The sequence below is a fragment of the Manis javanica genome, chromosome 5 (genome assembly GCF_040802235.1).
Source record: "Manis javanica isolate MJ-LG chromosome 5, MJ_LKY, whole genome shotgun sequence".
NCBI lineage: Eukaryota > Metazoa > Chordata > Mammalia > Pholidota > Manidae > Manis > Manis javanica.
Genome location: NC_133160.1, coordinates 139462451 through 139479282, shown reverse-complemented (window position 1 = coordinate 139479282; position 16832 = coordinate 139462451). Strand labels below are relative to the sequence as shown.

The window sequence follows — 16832 nt, the reverse complement described above, 5'->3', positions numbered from 1 at the left end:
TGCAGCGATCTGGGTCAGTGTGGTAAGGGAAGGCCTCTCCTGCCGTCCCAATCCGAAGCCCCCTTAGAAACGGATTCTAGCAACTCCACAGCTTTCACTGGTGAGAAATGGTACCAAAGACCCAACTAATTCAACAGATGGAGCTCAACAAACTAAATGGGAAAATGAGTAGGAATGGTCCAGTGGCAACTCAGTCAAAGCATACAGTTCAAGGAGACGCTGCGGGGGTGGGTGGGCAGGGGACACAACAGTTGGAAAGGAACATTTTCATCAATGACAATGAAAAACATATGTTTATGCAAATTCTAAAGATCAACTCAGCACAGAAAGACCCTCAAACTTCAGAGTAACTACAGACAAGCCCATTGCATAGCTGTCAGGATGGCCTTGAAGCTGTGTGTGCGATTCCAGAACATCTGGTCAGCTCAGTGACCACCGGCAGTCACACCACTTGTTTGGTCTTCGGCACACCAAACACCTAACTGGTTACATTCTCCTTGTGCAACCCATCACTTTGGCATTGTGTCAACAAAGCCTGATTTAAGGCTATGGAAACTGTGGATCTATGAACATATGAAATCAAGTGTTTAAAAATGGTTTTGGATCTTTGGATGTTTCGTGACTGACATAATAAAACCCAAGTGTTTGTAAACTTGGGACCACATAGTGCCTTCCTGAACATGGTAGAACTTTTTTTGGGTAAAAATAACTTGAGAAAAGCAGCTGACTTCCAATTAGTCACCGTCTAGAGGTGGTCTGTTCTCTGATAGGCTTTGTCAAGGTAGAGACAGCACACAATGCCACTTATCTTATGTCTTTGCTGACAAGTATGAATTCAAGTCTTTGGAAAACAAAGACAACTTACTTGAATTATGAAAATGCTTGTTCCTTGTCCTTTGAAGTAACTCCACGTCTCTACCTTCTAACACGAGCAGGAACATTAACCTGATCTTGGAAGCAGAGCTTACTTGAAGATTTCCAATAGGTGACCAGAAGTTCACCTATTTATTTTACCTTCACTGTATAGCTAGTAATCATGTAAAATCAATTGTAGTTTTTTCTAATACTCTGAAAGTCTGTTGTAGGTTCCACAAACTTCCCAAACAACCCTAAAATGGATTTCTTTTTGGGAACTGTGGCAGTAGATCAAGAGAGTTACAGTTTAAGTTCTGTAAAGTCTGACAGAATGACATGCTTTGGACTCTAAGGTGATGGTTAACAGGACATTCACAATTGGGGCTCTTAAGAGGATCAGCTGCTGCAATGGAAAGATTTTGTGTGCTAATCCCCAGACCCATCCAGGGAATTTTTATTGAAGACTTCATCTTGGGAAGCTTGTTGCTCGATCCCTTCATAAAAGGAGCCACCGTTGTGCAGGAAAGTGCCCACGGCCCGCCCCTGCCGGGCATGACCCACAGCGTCGCTGAATACTTTGTTTATTTGTTCCTCTGAGGGCATCCACCAGTCGGGGTTGGAGGTACAGTGCATCCTAATGAATTCTGTGGGAATATACACAACAATAAAAAAAAAGAGAGAAACACAGCTGGTTTTTGCAGAAGATGACAGGACAGGCTACTTAAACATTTAGAGAAGCTCTTTAAGAAAAGCTTTATGGGAAATCCAATGTAATGCCATGATGATGTCACTACTTAAGACTCAACATATTCCATATAAATTTTCTACTCATTTTCAAATGTAAAAATCACAGTGAGTGAGAGGGTGATCCTTCTAAGGAACATTTGCTATTGAAATAAACGGTAAATCTGATTTGCAAGATGTGGTATATACGATGCTTGGTAAAAGTTACGGAGTGCATTTTAAAACCCATGTTGTTACCTGCTCACGTTTTAGAATGTTAACCATCTCTAGAAGCACAGCAAATATCATTATCATGGCACTCTCTTTAACAAGCTACTAATGTGTAGATTAAGTGTAATAAAATAACAAAATCTCAATGAGTGTCTCTAAGATTTAGTTCAGAAGAGGTTTTCACATTCTTAAGATGTTGTACTGTAAGTTACACTTCTTGGATTGTGGTACCTAATACTGGTACTGACAAATATTCTTTAAATGCAATTTCCTCTACATATTCAATTTCAGCAGGAAGCAATGGGCATGCCTGGAAGAGTGAATACTATAAAAAGTTAACTAAGACCCCAGTGAAATAACTTCAGCCTCCCTCGGGCCAAGCTCAAATGAACTCCTGTTTTTTCTCAGGGGGTTAGGGCACAGACGTAATTCTCATGTAGTCATTTTAATATAATACTGGTAAATGGAAATGAGCATCCTGAAAAACGTTCTAAGGCACACTGTGTTTTCTGAACAGCTGATTCAAAGTTCAAGGTGGCTATTATTTACACACCATTTCTCCCCTTGCAAAGGACAGTAATACTGGTTTTAGAATGGGAGGCTTGAAATTTGTGTGAAATCCTGGCCTTATCTGCCCTTAGGAGAAGCTGATGCTTTCAAGTACTTAGACCATAAAAATCTCACAAACTGAACTGTCTCCACCTTAGGAGTCTAGCTTGGAAGCAGGGGCATCACCACGTTTGCCAGCATCGCCTTCAATTCTGTGCCTGAGGTGAAGGCCTCATTCACCTCACCTCAGTCCCATCCCTGGTGGCCTCACTGGGAATGAAGTGGGGACCTCTAGGGCTCAAAGTTTTAGCCCACTCCCTATTATTGTCCTTGTGTTTGCAGCCATTCACTACTGTCTTTAAATGATCTCCAGCCCCAAGTTCCAGAGGTCAGGGGTTCTGTTTTCCATTGCTCTTCAGTCTTCAAGTCCTACTGTATTAAATATTCAGTAACTGTTTAAGTGGCTTTCCTGTCTCTGTCCAGACTCTCCACTCTGCTATGAACACAGAAAGGAACAGGCTAATGGATGAAGCAAAGCAACTCTGAGAAGGGCTACTCTGATGCCCCCACCTCCACCTCTCCTCAGTGGCCACCCTGGCAGAGGCTGTAGAGGCTGAACAGAGCCCCAGCAGCTACACCAACTAGGAGCACCTTCACAGGCCCCTCCCCTCCAGGGCCAGACCCCCTGTGGGAGGGGCCAGCCTGCAACTTGGCTCCATTCCCCTGAAGCACCCTGCTTTCTGTCCCGTGGTCGGAGGCCTCCTCGGCCCTTCTAACCTTGCTTACACAACAAGGACCTCCACCCTGGGAGCCACCAGGTCTAAACCTGTATGAAAGGAATCCCATCTAGGTCACAGTAAAGCCCTAGGCTCTCAGCCTTCGGGACAGACATAGAAATGCCCTCACCAGCTGTTTGACACAAGTTACCCTCTCTTGTCTGTGTGTGCTCCACCTGAGGCTGGCCGGAAGCCTGTGGGCTTGTCTCCAACTGAGGCATGAGCTGGGGAGTGCTGACCGGGCAGGCAGCCTGGGCTGCGTCAGCGCCGCAGTGGGTCTGGCAGCATTCTCAGGGCTGAGGGACTGGTGCTTTAGGATGTATGTTGATCCGTTTTCAGGACTAGTAAGAACTTCTGGAAGGACCCAGCTGTGGGGCCCCTCACCCGGACTCCCCTTGTAAGCCTCAGGGGAACTCCTCCCAGTACACAGAGGGTGCTCTCCGGAGGGCCCCAAGCTCAGCTCACCATTGCCTCGGCCCCTCATGGTGAGTAACTCCGTCAGCTCTGATGATGCTGGGGCATAAAGGAAACGGGCTAGCTTGCTCAGGTAGACCCTGGAAATTTTCATCATCCAGTCACTATGAATTACGTGGAATTTTCAGACTGGCTCACAGGGTGCCCTGGTGCACCTGTGCCTAGTTCACATGGGTGCATTCATTCCAGGTGGGCCACGGATATCACCATCACCTGGGGGAGTGGAGATGGGCTACCATGCATAGCACCCCCACTCCCACCCAGACCTGCTGACTCAGAGGCTCAGGGTGGGCCTGGGGAATCTCAAGTGCTAACAAATACTGCCTATGTGTCTTATCCCAGGAGGAAATAGAGGGGTGAGTGTCCTTTCTGATAACCAAGGCCTTTCAATGATACTATTTTTCACTGTGAACTCTTTGCCAGGAAATATTCTGATCCCTGTCCAGCGTAAATCATCATTAAGTCTTTCCAGCAATAAAACCACTACTGAACTATATAGGTTAATATTTGAGCTTTTTGATATGATTTTTCAGGTGTGAATGGTGTATTTGTTGGCACTATAATGTTTCTACTTGTCTAATTCTGTGTTTATTTCCCTTGCCGAATTGGCTGTACACGTGTTGATTCTTCCTATTCAGCCTCTGCCTAGCCTACCAGTAATAAGTGCAAATCAGTGCAAACTCATCAGCTGTTGATACTGGTGAAACGGTATTACCTAAGCAGTTATTTTAATACAGAAACTTATTTTTAAACTAACAATAAAGTTTGGGCAAAGAATACTTTAGGCACTAAGGAAAACATTCTAAATAAATTTAAGGAGTTGGGGGCAATAATTCTTGTGAAGGCAACCAGACTGGGGGAGAGGGAGCTGCAAATGGAAATGGTATACAGCATTTTACTAATTTTTAAAAAGTCCACGTCTTCCCTTCCTCTGCACTTCCCACCGCTCCACTTTCGCTGGGGGCGGCTGCCTCTGGCAGTAAAGAAAACCTGAATGGAAAGCATGAAACCTGAGGTGCTATGCAGTGCTTCGGTGCCATTAAGTGAGAACACCAAGGCTAAAGCCAATGAAGGTTTTTTAAAAGAACCTCTTGATACCAAGGAGATGGGCCACATGAAGCCTATAAGGTTCCAGGGGGAGAAACCCAAAATGCAGTAAAGGCTGAACACTTGCACAGGGGAGCCACAGCCAATGCGGTGAAATGAGATCACAGATGCGCCACGAGCGGAAGGATGCAGTACCTCGGAGGCATGTTACTTTAACTGGATCCAGAGGGCGTCTTTCAGGACCTGTCTCTCCTGACTGCACTGACCTTTTCCTTTTCCCAAGGCCGCATGAGTACTTAAGCTCATCGGTTGTGAAAACAAATCTGATGAGGTATCGAAGGAGCCGTCTCCCATCTTTCTTTGAAGAATTTACTGCCTCGTCCCACTGTTTGCTTGTTATGTAGACGGGATAGTTGTTCAACAGCTGCTTGCTTCCCTGGAAAAAGGGGCGAAATATTTTCTCATTACCTACTTAGCCAGCCAGCCAGAAGCTGAAGCAATCTCCATTTCAAAGGCAAATATGCTGTAACCAAATGGCTATGCTGACAATGACCCAGGTATTGAAGAGCAGAGGTAATTGCTCTTCAGAACGGGCACTTTTCAAATTACATTTGCATTTTCTATAACAAGAGCCAATGAGGTATAATGAACACCTTTGAAAGAGGAGCTATTTATAACTTGCATTTTAACAGGTAGGTTAAAATGTGTCAAGATCCAATGACAAGAAACACTATTTAAATATAACCCGTAACTTTCCTTTTCAATCTATTAAAATATGCAAAAATGACTTGGCAGAGTATGCTCAAACAGGGCTCTCCATCCTCTGGTTGGTGGTGAGGTACTTTTAGAAACAATCCTGGTGGTCTATTTTCATAAGGTATTACTTGTAGCTAATGCACCTAACGCGACAGCCATTCCATCACCGGGCAAACAACATTAAAAAGTGAATTTAAAAAACAGGGAATTGTAGACTCTGAAGAAAAAAACTCATTAATAATAATGCAAAACAGGTTTTCTCAAATTATAGCTTCTGCAAATGCCACTATGTCAACTCAAAATTTTTCTTACTTTTCATCGTCTTAATTTATGTCTGCTGTAAAATTCCCAGGCTAAATAGCTGCAATGGGACTAATTACAGGAATTTCTGTAACATTTATAAGCCATGTTTAGTCAATGGCACCTACACAACCATTACTTTAGTTCTGGTTGTCCATAAAATTCTACAGTCCAAGACAAATTAATTAACCCATGATCTCAGTTTTAATGTACTCCTTCCCCAGTAATTAAGGTGTACAAAATAAAGAAGAGAAAACTCATTCCATTTTACAACTCTGCAAATTTACTACAGGTTATAAATTTGGCACAGTTTGGGTCTGAGAGGGTTTTATTTCAAAAAATGTTCTGTTCAGTTAAGCACTGAGGAGGACAAATGGCACAGTGGCTGACAGGAAAGGGGCGGGCCAGGTTTGGCTATGAAACTGCCACTGAATTACACTCGCCGAAGCTCACCCCCTACAGCCTGCGGGCTTCCTCCATCCAGCCCTAGTGTGACTTGGTGTCCTTCTTCAGTGGGGGTGGAGGTGGTTCATGGTTTGTGTTTTCAATTTAGAGTCAGCTTGGGTTTGAAATGAGTCTTGGTTCCGGGTCTTATTTGTCATGTTTCTTGAGCAAGTTACCTCAACTTGCTGCACCAAAGTTTCTTTGTAAAATGGGAAGAACCAAATTATGGATTTAAGAACTAAAGATGGGTTTAAGATAGGAGTGTTTTAGCATAAGCCAGCTCTTGGCTCTGTTGATGGGAGGATGGGCAGGAGGTTCCAAAGGGTCCCTCAGGCCAGGTGCTGTGTCAGGGCAGGCGGTGAGGGATGCAGGTGTGCCCCGAGTCTGAGGCCATGCAGGTGGAAAAGCTGGGATGAAAGATGGAGCATCAGGGCATCCAGCAACCAGTTCAGTGAGCCAGGGTGCAGGGGACTGAGGCATCGAGATGTGCAGGTGAAATGCTGGGCTCTGTCACAAGGATAAGGAACGGAGGGTATGGCTGGGAGGAGAGGGCTGACAGCAAGTAAGAGAACTCCATTGCTTCCCATGCACACACAGGGAGGGAAGAGGTTGCAAGGGTTGTGAGAGCTGACCCCTCAGGGCAGCTAGGCGTGGCCGGCGTCCAGGGCTGGCTGCCTCAAACCATGAATTGCCTTAGAAGTGTTCCTGTGCAAGAACCTTAAGTGTTACCATTTACTGAGCCACTGCTTAACAGCCCGAGCTAGCCCACACTGTGCACCTGGCCTCTGCCTCTCACAGGTATTGGTGCAGATGCATCTGCAGGGCTCTGCTCTGGGCAGGCCTTGGGCAGGTGACTTCTCTAAACTTCAGCTCTCTTCTGTCAAAGTAAGAATAGTGATCAAAATAAAAATAATAATTTGCAAGTTTGTGGCAAAGAACCCACCAACCTTCCCCATTTAAAGACAGATAAGCTCAGGAAGCCTGAAGGTTTACCTGCTTCATTCAGTGCCCTTCTCTCAGTGCCAAGAATAGTGCCTGATGCCATAAACATCTGTCTCGTGATGGATGCACTAAACACTGCTGTGCTTGGCACAAAGCGGACACTCAAAAGTGGTGGCACCTGGCTTGAGGGACCCTTCTTACTATTCTTTTTTTTTTTATTGCTGTGGCACTGGAACTTTTGAAGAGCTTCTGATGATAAAACATTGGCAAAGTTGAAGAACTTTCAGGAGAGTAACAAAGACAAGGGGCCATGAAGGGCCACTGGGGATAGAGGACCTCCCTCAGCCTCAACGTTACCTTTCCAGTTACGGTCCCTGTACGACACCTGTCAGCCTTTCAAAAGGAGGCTATGCAAGCTAGTTTTTGAGGCTTTTACTTATTTAACACTGTACAAGTTTGTAAAACAGCTTCCCCCAGGTATGTGAGCTCATCTGTCCAGCTGGGGTTCCTGAAACTGTTTGGCCAAGGAGGTTAATCATTTCCAAGGCCTTACAAGTCAAAAGTTCCCAGAGTTGGGAACCTTGTCCCTGGATTCAGAGTACACCCAAAGCCATAGCAGAGCCTATTTTTGAGATGGGAGGTACTTGACATGAGGGAGCTGACAATCTAAGAAAGCAGCTTTCTCAAACCCTTAGAAAACCCACTCGTACAGAAGACTCAACAGCTCTTCTAAAATGCAGCAGCTCTCCATAAAGTGTAGAAACACCATTTGGAATTAATTTCTTCAGGAAAAAAAAAAGAGGGAAAGTAATTTACAACCCAGAACAACTCAGAATGCTTTCTGTGTTGTGGATGAGATTCATCATACTGTTTTAGCACAGTTAATGGAAATAAAATGTGATAAATAATACTAATGAGAAAATGCTCATATATGCTTGAAATGATAATAAAATAGTATAGAAATAATGATGATGATGCATAATAAAAAGTTTAAATAGTCCTGTCCAGAGGAAATGTAGCTACTTCCTCTGTTTTTATGTTTATTTAGAATTCTGATTACATATGCTCTTCAATTAGCCACAAACAGGCTATTAAACTCTGACCTATTGCTGAGTCACTCTGAAGAAACCAAGAAAAACCATGCTCACATAATATCTTCATGGACTCATAAGCAAGTGGGAGACACAGGTGTACATTAACATTTAATTAAGTTCTGAATTACTCTTATGAAAACAGTGCTCTGTGAGCATAGAGCGGGTATGGCAATCAGGGAGTGCTTCTTGGAAGAAGTAGACTTTTCAGAGGTGTTTTTTGTGTAATAGGTCAAGATAAGAAATGTGGACTTTATTCTAGGGAGCAATCAAAAGATTTTAAGCATGTGACACTTATTTGGGGCCTGTATTTTAAAAAAGAAACTTTTCCACTGTAGAAAATGAGAAGAGAGAATGTGATACAGGTGAGAAGTGATGTGTGAACTAGAGAGGAGAGAGATTATTCAACATGGCTGTAAAATAAGTGACTATCAGGAATGAGGAAAAGAAACAGTGATGCCTCAGTAACTTCTGCCTGGAGTTGGTGCTGTCTTCACGGAAGAGGAAAGAGAAGTAAGGATGGGGATTTAGACGGCGTGTTATTTTAGTTTAAGGGTGTGTGGGCATTCCACTGTGGGTCACATAGTCGGACACACGGATTTAGAGTCAAGCCCTGGACACTGACGGGTTAGATCTAAACCTGGGCCTTGTTAACCTACATAGTTATGTTCAGAGAGAGAAAATAACTGCCTGGAGAAAGGCAGTGGACAGAGGAGAACAGTGGATGGAAAACTTCTTAGAGCATAGTAAGAAAGGGGCAGGAACCGAAGTGAGTCCTGACAATAGGGCAGAGAAGAGAGCACAGAGGAGGGAGGAGTGAGGGCCTGGGCAGGGCAAGGGCTAGAGAAAGGCCCCTGGACTGGACAGTGGGGGGTGTCACTGACGCCTATAGGTGAGGATCCTAAGCAGTGGTGATGGAGCCGGATTACAGGGGGTGGAAGGTGGAAACTAAGCAAGTGGAGATAACGGATACAGATCTTTCAAGTGTTTAATCACTAGGAACAATGAGGTGACCACTCATCAAGTGCCTTTAGTGACAGGCATTGGGGATGCTCGTGGCAATGAGACCCAGGCCCACTTCAAGGAGCAAGCAGCGTTATGATGCAGGATGCAAGCCGGGACAGAGAATGCTCTGGGTGATGGAAGACGGAAGGAGAGAGACAAGACAGTCACAAGGGAGGGAGGGAGAGAGCGGCGAAGCAGGGTGGGAAGGCTTCAGTGTGTTAGGTACTCAGGGGAATGATCCAGGAATGGGAGAGACCAGTGCATAAGACGAGGATGACTGCTGGCACAAAGTCCCCCAGGTGGAAGGCAGAGCAGGTGAGAGGAGGCATGAACCAGCAGTGCTGGCAAGGGGGGCACTGCTTCCTGTGGGGCGTGGGGCATACATGAAGGTAGGAAGAAGTGTGGCCCAATGCAGGGGACTGAGTTCAGCTTGATGTTTCTTATTTTTCTGCTGAACGAAAGAGAGGGAGGGCAGTGGGACCAGGAATAGGCTGGGGCTGGAAGAAAGGAGCAGACTTTTAAAACAGCTCCTTAAGTCACAGGGAAGCAGAGCAACTGCCCAACAGTCTCAGGCTACACCCAGAGGTGAGAGAGTCTCAGTCTGCCGCCACCGTTTCCATCCTCCGGTCTCTCTTATGTGCAAAGATCTGGAACAAAATGTGTTCTTGTATTTCTTTCACAGAGAGGCCTGGGGTCAGGGAGGCCACAAGTGTGCGTAGGATTTACTCACGGTGAGCAGAGGATGGAATTTTAAGATGAGTCTAACTAGACTCCAGGAATGTCAATGGCTCTGTGATGACAAGATGAGAGAGGGTCAGCATCCTCTCATGACTATGATCAGCTCACCTTGCAGGGCAAGGGAAGTTTAACCACGTAAACAGAGCATCATCTACTGTTATCAAATGTATGACATTCATGACCCCAGAAAGGTACGGTACAGTTGCTCTTTCACTGGATTTAGGTTCTCAAGTGAGTAGCATAAACATAATGTATTTAAAACCAAGCCATGAAAATCCTATAAAACTGTCCCATGTTTAAACAGGTATATCATTACCATTAAAACAGACCATTTCTCCTCCACATTGGAAGAGACTGGTTTCTCCCACTGAGGTTGAAGAGGAAATGCTCATGCTCCCTGGCCGTGATGTCTGGGGAACACCTACACGAGCATTTCAGACTCTTGCTGGATGCGGGGACACCCTGGAGCAAGGAGCCTGGAAGACCTGTCCACACTAAACTGCTATTTCTTTGTTTTCCCCAGAGACCAGTGTTAAATCTTTGTGAGATAAATCCATGTATGATCTTTCTCCACAGTCATATATAATGCTAAGGTAACAGCCCCATGAACCTCAGAACGTAAAATGTATTTTGCTCGCTCATCTGCTGTGTGAGGTACATCCGGGTAAGCTATCAAGATGCTTCATCCTAAGGAAATTCTAAATGGCAGAGTGTTTACCTTTTCAGGAGCCCTACCTCAGTGGGCTGGTCAGCTGGCTGTGGCATCGTGAGTTGGTTGTGGTGCTGCAGCACTGTCTTCAAGTAATCCAGAACAGTCTGGCAGGGCACTGAGTGGGAGAAATTTCACACATTAGCTATCCTCTGACAAGAAAATAAAAAGCTTTAAGATTTAAGAATTTTGATATAAACTTCTAAAAAAACCCAAACTTAAACTTATTTTCTAAAGGAAATGGAATCTTCTTTTATTGACATCCGTAGTTACCTTCAGTTTGTAAATACAGAACAAATGCTAAATTCAGGGAGAATCTCTAGGCTCAGCACAATTTCCTGAAAACTTTCAAGTCATACTTACTCTAAGATGAATTCAAGTCAATAATCATGACCACTGTACAACTTGCAGAAGAGATGTGTCTTGTCTTCTTTGGCGCAAGTTGTAACATTAGCAGCCGATGATGCTTTTTAAAATTTAAGTACTGAAAGATGATGTTGTCAATCACTGGTATGATACTAATTTTTAGTGACATACTGAGTCCTGGTTCTTTTGTCAGCAGGAATGCCATGTATGTTACTTAGACCTGCTTCCCTACGAGTACAGTTGCCCATGCAGTTCTTACTGCATGTGTCTCTTTCTCCCTCAAGGGCCTCGACTGATCTGGTCCCACTGAGATTTGGTTTTCTGTATTTCATTAACTGTTTCACTATTCTTTGACTTAATCATATAGAATCAATGAATAATTATAGTAATACTGAACAGATATTAACCCAACACAGTACATGAAATTTTCTATACCACTGCAAAAATAATTCCTGTATCTTAAGATTTATATTACATTCCTTTTAGGAGTATTAATGAATTGCTTTTAAAGATCTTGGTAGCCTAGTTAGTAATTTATACAAATGATGGCCACTGTCTGTCTTAGCTTTGTGTTTTCTTAAGATGTTTTTGTCACATTAAAGAAAATAATAAATATTTAACCTAAGCCCCAATTTTAAAGTATCACCACTGAGCTTTCTTCACTTTGTTTTTCTCACCACCTTTTTTTTTAAGATAGCAAAGAGACATTATCTTTATCCACTGTTAATACATTTGGACTTTTTAGGTGATATCACATTGTAATATAAATCAAAAATTACATCCACATTCTTTTGAAGAATCTGAATGATGAGAAGCAGAAGTAGGTTAGAATATGTTTCTTTTTGCTAAAAAAATTATTTTTTTACATAAGCACCCTATGATCCTGTGTCTTACAGACCTATGTCACAGGTCACTCTTCAACAGTAATTTGAATATATTACTTCAATTTGAAATTGAAAAGGCATTTGCCAAACAGCCACAAAAGTCAGCAGAAAGAAGCCATACGTGGATCAGTTTGAGGGGGACCTCTTTTTAAACCAGTCTAGTAAAACGTGTTCACTATTTCTAATTCCACCAGCCTACTGAAAGTCTAACCCACTTTGCTGACGCCATAGTGAGTGAGAATGAATCTTCTGTCAACGGGCATTAATTACAAGAGAGAAGCAGAGGACATGAGCAGCTCAGGGGGACAGGCAACAGGCTTACGTTTGAACTCTGGTTTTTCACTAACTGTGTGGCCTATGGGCCTCCATGTAACTTCCATGTCTAAGTCTCCTCCACACAAGGCTGAGGCTGAGGATCCCTATCCTTCAGGGCCTGTGGGCAGAATCAACACAACCGCATGGGTCACCACCGCTCTGCCCCGTGACACGGCCGAGGTATTACTCTGTATTTAGTTTGGAAGTTTTGGTAAAATTTGTCAATTTTCATTGATTAATTAGGCTGTGAAGGAAACTTTTTTTTGATCCCTTACCCATATCTTACAGTCGTTGAGAAGTTTATGACAAAATGTTTAAATGAAGTACAAAAACGCTTACAAATATTCAGTATGACCCCAACCATGTTAAAAAGAATTATGTATCTAGAGAAGAGACTGGAAAGAAATAAACCAAAGGGAAATAATAATAATAATGAACAACAACAATATTTTAGTAGCAGTATTAGGAATTACTACCTTTATCCTTTGCTGTCCTTGTTTAAAAAAAAAAGGTTAAAAAGCTTCTCCAGTGGGCATGTATTATAATAATGTGGAAGTCTGAAGAAGGTCTGCCTAAATGCTGTCTCCCCTTCCTTTGCGCCTCGGGTGTTGCTTGTGCTGGGAGCGCCTCTCCCTTCTCTGCACTCCCAATATTTAGGCTGCAGTGCTAAGCTATGAGCAAGGCCAGCTGATTCAAACACATTGGAAGAAAAACAGAATTTTAGGTGCATTTGCTGGCTTTACGAGGGCTCTGTTTAAGGCAAGTGGCTTAAGGTTGGTATCTGGGCACAAGGCCAAAGGCCAGGAAGACTGAAGACCAGGCTCCTGTTTAGCCAGTTGCTGACAAGCTGACACAGCCATGGCCCCAGGTCACCTGAGTAACTCCAGCGGGGGCGCAGCCCCTATCCTTAGGAAGCAGAGGTTCCAGGCCCCTCTCCAGCCCAGGGCTGGGGTGTGCCCTCCCCACTGTTACGTACTTGGAAAATCGCTCCTGACTGGGGCTCTCTGGACAGTTGCCTAGATTTACACATGGAAGCTGTGGAACCAAGTAAATATTTCTGGTGAAAAAGAAAATCAGTCCGTCTGGAAAGTGGAGACAGTTTTGTCTATTAAAGTCGGGATGAAAGTAGAAGGGAACATATTATCCCGACCCAGCTACACCACCTACTGCCAGCAGTCCAGGAGGGGCTCTGCAAAGGGACTCCAGGAAAACCTCCTGTCCTCCTGCCCTTCTGTCCTGCTAACCTACAGTTCTGTGGACACACAGTGGCATTTCCCAGTGCAGTCGTGGGACCTCACAGATGGAGGATGGGGCCTGTGCTTCACATGAGGTTCCTGCAGTCCAGACCAGACATTGCTCCCCTGGCCTCCAAGAGAAGAGTGAGGCCAGAGCTTACAGCAGTGAAAGATCAGCAGGCTCCCTAAGGAGCTGACTGGGTCCCAGAGGCCTGCACACTGAATTGCCTCCTCGTGCAAATTCTCAATTTTAAGCAAGTCACTCTTGCTGATGGAGAAGCTACCTTCTCAGACCCACTGAGCAGGTTTCATTTATTCACTTATGTATTTTTCAAAAGAAAAAGACAGATGCATCTTGCAGGTTTAATGAGGAAATAAGTGAAGAATCAAGAATTACAGAAACTTCTGTTAAAGGGAAATGGAGACAAAAAGGTACCCACCCCAAATGTTCCCAGTGCCTATACTGATATTGATATTTCGAATTCCTCCCTCTATGTAATAGCATTTTAAAATGCATATCAAAGAGTCCTGGAAAGAGTAAAATACCTGAAAGGAAAAGAACAAATTAGGAAGATCTTTTGTGTCAACGAAGTAAAAACTTGAGAGGAAAGGGTTCAAATACTTTATCAGTTATCTAAGCCATCTGGATGAATGTGCCACTCTCAGAAACAAAGACCCTGCCTGCCCAGCCTTTCCTCGCCATGGTCCACACAGACAGGTCTTCAGCACAGTCTAAGGTAACAGCAGTGTGTGACAGCTGACAGAACACCTTGGGAATTGGTCTTCAAGCAATCCTTGGGCATTTTTTTCCTTAATGTACTGACTTATGAACTGTGTGACGCTGGGCAATGTACTTAACCTCTCAGCCTCTGTTCTCTTATCTATAAAATGGGGATAACTACCTACTGCCTACAGTTACTGTGAGGATTAGCTGAAATAATCCTTGTAAAGCAGAAAGCCCTCAGTAACTACTACCTAATGTCAGCTACTGTTATTTCATGACCAGGAGTCTGGTGAGTCCCTCACCGAGGCCACCTAACCTGCTCTGTAAGTACATACTGCTAGTACTGCTCTTCCAAGGACAACGGCTCTGTCTGTTTATGCTCATATGAAGGGTGCTTAGACATGGAGTACCTAATTTTCACTGCAGATTACTGCATTAAAATCTTGGTCAGTTTCTCATCTCAGTCCTCAAGCATTATTTAATCTACCTATGATACAACTGATTTTAGACTCAAAACATTTATCTCAAAATATACCACCTACAATTTTAGAGGGAGATGGAAATTACTTACTCTCTGATGACCATCCCATCTGTGTGCTTATATTATCTTTAACTGCCCTATTCACACCACCTCTGTAAAGCGTAAGCTACTGAACTGTAAATATCTAGAAATAAACATTGAGCTTGAAGTATTATTCAGCCTTCAAATGCATCATTATGCTTCTGATAATGCAATGTCCTGTTTCCATTTAACTTAATTGACATGTAGATGCTACAACAGGCCTGATACTGGGCTAGAAATTTGGGATACAAACATGATTTCAATTTAGTCTCTGATCTTAGGGACCTTACATGGCCTGCCTCTCCTCATATTAGGCCACCACGGGAAACAAACACACAAAGAGTAAAAACTTCTGATACTGACTGTAACAGAAATATGGGTGATATACTATGCAAAGTGGTTAATTCTGCCTGAGAACTGGCAGAAAGGTTTGTTACAGAGAACAGCTGCCACCTGAACTGGTACTGAAGGATGAGTAGGTATTTCTCAAGTGAGGAGTATGTTCTTAGGTGGGAAGGAACAGCAGGGAAAGACCAAGAGCCAGTGTACGGAATCATAATGTCCACCTGGAACACCTGGCATATGGTGGGAACTGGGAGTTGCGTCTCCAAAAATGGACAGGAAAAGATTCAAGTAGTGAAGGACCTCACGTGCCACACTGAGGGTGCTGGAATTTAATGCAGACTACGTGAATGAAGCCTTTACAGGCTTTCAGCAGTACATGATCTGGGGCTTTTCCATGGGTAGAGCCTGGAGTCTGGGAGGTGTTAAGTGGCTGTTCAATAGTCCATGTGGGGAGCTGGGCCTGGATGAAAGCAGTGGGAAGAGAGCTGGAAACCAAACTGACAGATATGTAAGCGGTGAACCCAGAGGAGAGGAGATTGGTATGAAGAAGAGCAGCGAGATGAGTTATGGCTGGATCTGAGGTCCTAACGTGGGCACCTGATTCAATGTTGACCTCTTTATAAGAACACCACTTATAATCTACAAAAAGTATGTAAGATTTCTCTATGACTAGATACAGAACAGTTTCACTGTTTCTTGAAATTGCTATTTATTGAGTGCTTACTGGAAGACCTCATAGGCACTTGTTTACCTAACGAACTCTTAAGTAGCTTCCTATAGTATTATTAACCTCACTTTACAGAAAGGGGAAACTGAGGCTCAGAATGGTCAAGTGATTTGCCAAAATTCCCAGGTAGCAAGCAGCAGAGGCAGAAATCCAAAGCCAGGTTTGACTCCAAATCCACTCTCTGTCTTCATGGTGTCTGTCTCCCTCAATCTCAGTGATAACAAGAGTGGTGGTGACTTTTACCAAATTCTAAGTAAAATGACTCAATCCTTTATTCCTCTCTGCTATCATTTGTTCTATTTTCTTTTAACTCAGAATACATTTCTGTCTCTTCATTCTCCTTAGGATTCCCACATTAAATATGATCAATGTTCCTCAGGACCAGAAATCAACTTGAGCATTTCCCGCACATGCTCACTCGGGCATTTGTGAGTTTGGTGGCTGGAGAACTGGAGGGCAGTGGGGCACCCACAATGCATTTACTCTAAAGGCCTTTGTTCTTGAAAAAAACCTGACATTATTGATTTATTTGTTTATAATCTTCCTACTTAGAAAGTGACAACTGTGGATTAATAGGATCAGACCCATATAACCCAAGGTTAGTTCTCTAGTTTGTAACCTCTTGAGTTAGTACAGTTGATCCCCATTATTTGCAGATTCTGTATTTGCAAATTTGCCTACTTGCTAAAATTTTTTTATAAATGTATTTGTCAAATCAACATTCGTGGTGCTCTTGTCATTTGTGGACTTTTGCTGATCACTGAAAAACCTGAGTTGCCTGATGCACACCTTCCCAGCTGCGGAACAAAGTCACACTGCTTGTTTTCACTTTCATACTATTCAAGTGTTCTCTTCATGGTCTATAGAGTGCCACATTTTTGTGTGTGTGTGCTTTTTGTTGGTGATTTCACTATTTTAAAAGGACCTCAAATTTGAAATGAGGCCAAAGTGCCATCCAGGGTTCCAAGCATAAGAAGGCTGTGATGTGCCTTACGGAGGAAATATGTGTTACATAAGCATCATTCAGACATGAA

At 43.5% G+C, this 16832-nt stretch overlaps 1 protein-coding gene across 2 annotated transcripts in view; it reads right to left on the bottom strand.

Moving 5' to 3' along the window:
- Nucleotides 1-246: 246 nt before the first annotated feature.
- BEND4 (BEN domain containing 4) overlaps nucleotides 247-16832 on the bottom strand; it is a 30004-nt gene continuing 13418 nt past the window's right edge. Inside the window, exons 3-5 of one of the 2 annotated variants that reach the window (XM_017681360.3) lie at nucleotides 10667-10758; nucleotides 4851-5091; nucleotides 247-1499 (exon numbers count right to left, since the gene is read on the bottom strand). In XM_017681360.3, the coding sequence (XP_017536849.3) occupies nucleotides 1282-1499; nucleotides 4851-5091; nucleotides 10667-10758 (551 nt within the window). In that variant the 3' untranslated portion in view covers nucleotides 247-1281. The remainder of the gene's footprint in view (nucleotides 1500-4850; nucleotides 5092-10666; nucleotides 10759-16832) is intronic. The other variant, XM_037002594.2, reaches the window with a different exon arrangement.